The 4,918-nt window shown below is 30.7% G+C and overlaps 1 protein-coding gene across 1 annotated transcript; it reads right to left on the bottom strand.

Moving 5' to 3' along the window:
- Positions 1-617: 617 nt before the first annotated feature.
- Positions 618-4,266, bottom strand: LOC120084838 (S-type anion channel SLAH4-like). The gene is made up of 3 exons (XM_039040654.1): positions 3,832-4,266; positions 1,850-2,254; positions 618-923 (listed from the first exon to the last, which is right to left on the bottom strand). The coding sequence occupies exons 1-3, from the start codon at positions 4,264-4,266 to the stop codon at positions 618-620; spliced, it is 1,146 nt and encodes a 381-aa protein (XP_038896582.1).
- Between the last annotated feature and the right edge of the window lie 652 nt (positions 4,267-4,918).

The following is a 4,918-nucleotide window of genomic DNA, read 5'->3' as shown; positions in this document are numbered from 1 at the left end:
ACTGTAATTACAGAAGAGTTCAGATTTGGTACACCAATTAGCGTCGACGGTGGTGATGTCCTCCCAAAGAACAAATGATCATTGGCTGCCTCTTTGAAAATTCTACTATTACGCTCCAGCCAGATAGTCACAAAATAGCTGATCCCATAATGTTTGTTCTAAGATCTCATGATTTTTCATTTTTCTTTCTCATAACGACAGATAAAAGACCAATATATTCATTCAATGAAGATGAAATGATAGAATGAACTTGTAATATCTCCCAGATGGCAGATGAATAGGAGCGATGGACAAAGATGTGATCAATTGACTCTTATCTTTTTTACAAAGAACACACCATTAAAGGTTCAAGTTCAAGCAAAAAAGGGCTGATTTTTTTTTTTTTTTTTTTTCATGTTCCTTTTTGAAAATATGTATATAAACAATGTTGACCGATTGAAACCTATGTCCAAATAATGGAAAATGAAAACTATAATTTAACATAACTTACTTCTTGTAAATGTAACGTTTTGGTGACATTGAGACAATCTAAAAGTTCTACCTAAGTTATATTCGAATCTAAACAAGAAACGAGGATAATAGGAGCGTCACCTTTAATTTCTTCAATGGGTCCATGATTACGTTAAGGATTCTTGACGATGAGATTCATCTAGAGTTGAGTTACGTTGAGTGGAAGGATTGAAAAGAGGGTCGTCGTCGGGCAAGAGCAAGCCAGAGTTGAGAACTGTAGCGGCAATGAGAGAGATGACGACAAACACCGAGATGGTAAGAAGAAGTAGCATTAGAACTTTGGCTGGGAGAGCTTTAACTTGGTGGTGATATTCAATGGAGGCAAGAGCAAGGGCAGAGATTGGGAAGGAGAATGCCCACCACGCTATATTGAATCTTTTCATTGACCTCTTGAATAGTAGTGGCCTGCAAATCTATTTCATATTTCACACCCTCCACAATTAATGACCATATTTGTTAATTTAGATATATAATGAATGCCTATGTTCATTTCTAATTTAACATTGAAAAAAAAAAAAGAAACTTTAGCTTTCAAAACCATATTTGACCCCAAAAAGAGACGTTAAAAAGAATGAAGGTTTTTTATTTGGAAGCTTGTTTGGTTATGATTTTTAATTCTCAGCTAAATTCAAAAAGTATGTTTAATTAAAAAATAAAAAAAAACTAAGCCCTGTATAATAACTATTTAATTTTTAGTTTTTAGTTTTTGAAAATTAACCCATAATCCATAAATATTGTTTTCACCTCTAAATTTACTTCCTATTAATAATTTAAAAAACCAAACAAAAATATTTGCAAAAAAAAAAAAAAACAGTTTTGATTTTTTTTTTCTTTTTGAAATTTAGTTAAAAAATCATCTGTTTTTACAAGTGAAAATCATTCAATGAAATTTTGAAGAAATAGAATTAATTTTTTAAAATAAAAAAATCAAAATCAAATTATTACCAAACATGACTTAATTATTATCAACATTGGCTGAATTATGTAAGATGATGTTTTTCATGTTTAAAATTTGTACAAAAATTCAAATTCACGTTAAGAAATTAGGAAGAAAACATAAAAAGAGTACAACTTTTGAAAATTTTGATAAAACATAAAAAAAGTACAACATTTGAAAATTTTGATAATGGAAAGATATTTAAAGATTATGAAACTATAAAACACAAGAATTGTGTTTGAGTTATGAAGGCAAAGAATACTTGCATGCATTCGCGATTGCACCCAGTTTTTACTGCTCACTTCAATTTTAACCTTTTTAAGAAGGATATTAAAATATTTTTTCTAATGTGGTTAAATTTTAATCCATAATGATGTGTAAAAACAATGTAATTTAGCTTACCAGGGCAGTGAACAGAAAAAGGGAGAGAAAAAAGAGCATCTTGGAAGGTGTATCAAAGGCACCAGAAATGGATTCCCAGGCCAAGCTCGCGAAACTTGGGGCTGCTATGTAAAGAAAGAACACAGGGCGGAGCATGGACGGCAGGCGATCGACCCCGGAGAAGCGCTGATAAAGCGTCACAAACAGCACCAAATAATGAACGATCCCCAGAGAAAAGAAGCACAATGCACTCTCCTTCCACCCCATCCGGCCCGCCGCCTGAGCCCCGACCAAGTTTCCGATGACGGAGAGTTGGCTGGTGGGATTGGCAACGCTGCATAAAAACCTCCTTCCTTTTGTGAACCATTGCCCATATATTTTCACGTCCAGCACCACTACTGGGATCGCAAATATCCACCACAATACCTGTTCACAAATCACAATATCATACACTCACTACCTCCTGGCTACAATTTCAATTGTCAATTTTATTAATACAAAATTATTCTTTTTAGAATATTTACAAAGATAGATAGAGATCGGTATAATATTGAAACTTTATAAATTTATATTAGGTTTTTTTTTTTTTTGGGGGGGGGGGGGGGGGGGGGGTTAAATCGACAAAACAAAATGTATATATTTTGTTTAAAAAATATCCAAATTCTTTCCAAATTCTTTGGAAAGTTGCAATATTTATCACTTTAATTTTTCAATTAAATTCTTTATGAATATGGTTATTTCAATTTAGGTGTGGTGGTGACCAAGACCATTAACCAAGAATATGGTGTAGTAGTGTTTGAGCCTTAATTGCTATATATTTCGAATCATTATCACATTAACTCTTAATTTTTGTCCAACATTCTATTGAATTTTTATTGTAAAGACAGTTTTGAAACATCTAGAAACGATTAACTTTTGAAAGTATGGAATTATTTTTAAAAGAAAGAGAGTTTATGGGTGTTTTGTGGGTGTGTTTTTAATTTAGCAAAATCTTTTCTTTTTCTTTTGTTCCAGTATAGTATAGATGGTTTAGGCTCTATTTCATTTTTTTTTAAAGGATAATATAACAAAGAAATTTAGAGATGAAAGTAGAATTTATCAACTTATTTTTTTTTTAAAAAAATAATAATAATAAACAGATGTGTTATTTGGGAACAATTTTGTTTTTAATTTTCTATTTGTGAAGAAACATGTCAATTTTTAGTCTAAATATAAAAACAAAAATAATTATTTTAATTTTTTTTAGGCCATTTTTGGTAACTTTTAGTTTTTCGTTTATGAAAATTAAGCATATTTTCTCTTAATTTTTTACAAATAGTTTTGATCTATCTTAAATAAACAAGTTGAATTCTAAGCCATGTTTCAAAAACCAAAACTAATTTTTTAAAAACTACTTTTTTTAGTTTTCAAATTTAGTTTTTAAAAACTATCTTAAGTAACTATTTGATTTTGAAAATTAAGCCGAGTTCTTATCAATTTCTTACCATCCTTTTCATATTTATTAAGTAAAAGAGTTGAATTCTTTTAGTCAAATTTAAAAAACAAAAACAAATTTTTAAAAACTACTATTTTTAATTTTCAAATTTTGGTTTGGTTTTTAAAAATATTGGTAAAAGGAAACAAAAATTTAGAAAGCGAAAAAATGTTTATAGACTTAATTTTAAAAAACTTAAAAACAAAAAATCAAATTGTCACAAAACGGGACCTTAGTTTTCAAAATTCTTCTTGATTTTTTTGAAACCATTAGTGAAAAGCGAGTAATAAAACAAATAAATTTAACTTATTAGTGAAAATATTGTTTATAAACTTAATTCTTTTAAATAAAAATCACAATGCTTATCGAAAAAGTGTTAGTTGTTAAGCTATATTTAGGGTTGACTCTGTAAAAAAAAATTTAGTATTAAAAATAAAAATAGTACTAAATTAGACAGATTAACCGTTGGAAAAGTTGGAAATGTATAATTGAATACTAAATTTACTAGAAGCTATAATAAGAAAAACACCTTGTAAAGAGTAGCTCGGGGTGGCAAAAACGGTGCGGATTGAAGCAAAAGGAACCAAGAAATCCAAGGGGCAAAGAGGTAATTAACCCCAACATGATGCAAAAATTCGCACTGAACCAACCGGAAGTGAAAGAAACATCTCAACAGGTAAAAAACAGAGAGGCAAAAGAGAAGAAAGAAAGCCATTGACCACAGAACAATCAGAACCGTCGGATGAAACAAATCATGGTTTTCTCCGGCCAGGATTTTCCATAACAACGTTTGACAACCAACCGACATTCCGATACGGAAATACCCTGCATGGAATTTCATCAACATCGTCTCCGCACCTGAAAAAATCCCATCCCCCGGGCTTGAAACGCTGCCGTCTTGTTGGTAACCGGCGCTTTCGTTACCCGGTGATTCCATTTGGAGGATGGTAATTTCAGATGCCATAGGGAGGGGAGATTTTCCCCCCAACAAATCAGACCCTATTTTTATAGCCCGAAATAATTGGCTTTTTTTTTTTTTTCTTCCAATGGACGTTCCGTGTTTTTTCTGAATTATATTATTTTAAGTTATTTAACTAATGAAGCCGCCTTTTCTTCTACTACTGACAGGTTGTTAGGTTAACAATATTTAAGGTTAATCTTAAAATTAATCTTCGTTCCGAACAACATACTTTTACTAATTACGTTTATAAAATAAAGCTTATAGAGACTTTTTTTTTTTGGATAAAAAAACAAAGTTAATTCTAAACTAATGACTAATTTTAAATTTGGACATTTAGGAGTGTGAATAATTCTTGTTATTAGTTAACAACGGGTAGATTTGAAAGATTTTTAACCTCGATTGAAGATTTGTGTTCAGAGTAGGTTTAATATTTATGTCTGAATGGACACATAAATAAATTAAAATGATATTTCAATTCTGTTCACACGAAGTTTTCGGAGAAATATATTTTGTGGAGTTGAACTTGGTTGATATTGATTTGATGGTGATGTGATTCAATCTCTAGTATTTGATTATTTGATTTTCTCTCAGTTGAATGCGTACGTTTGACTTATAGAAGCAGAGCATGTGATGTTCTTGAAGTCGAAGTCTTGGA

This window comes from Benincasa hispida, chromosome 9 (genome assembly GCF_009727055.1).
Source record: "Benincasa hispida cultivar B227 chromosome 9, ASM972705v1, whole genome shotgun sequence".
Classification (NCBI taxonomy): Eukaryota; Viridiplantae; Streptophyta; class Magnoliopsida; order Cucurbitales; family Cucurbitaceae; genus Benincasa; species Benincasa hispida.
This window is presented reverse-complemented; position numbering and strand designations above follow the sequence as displayed.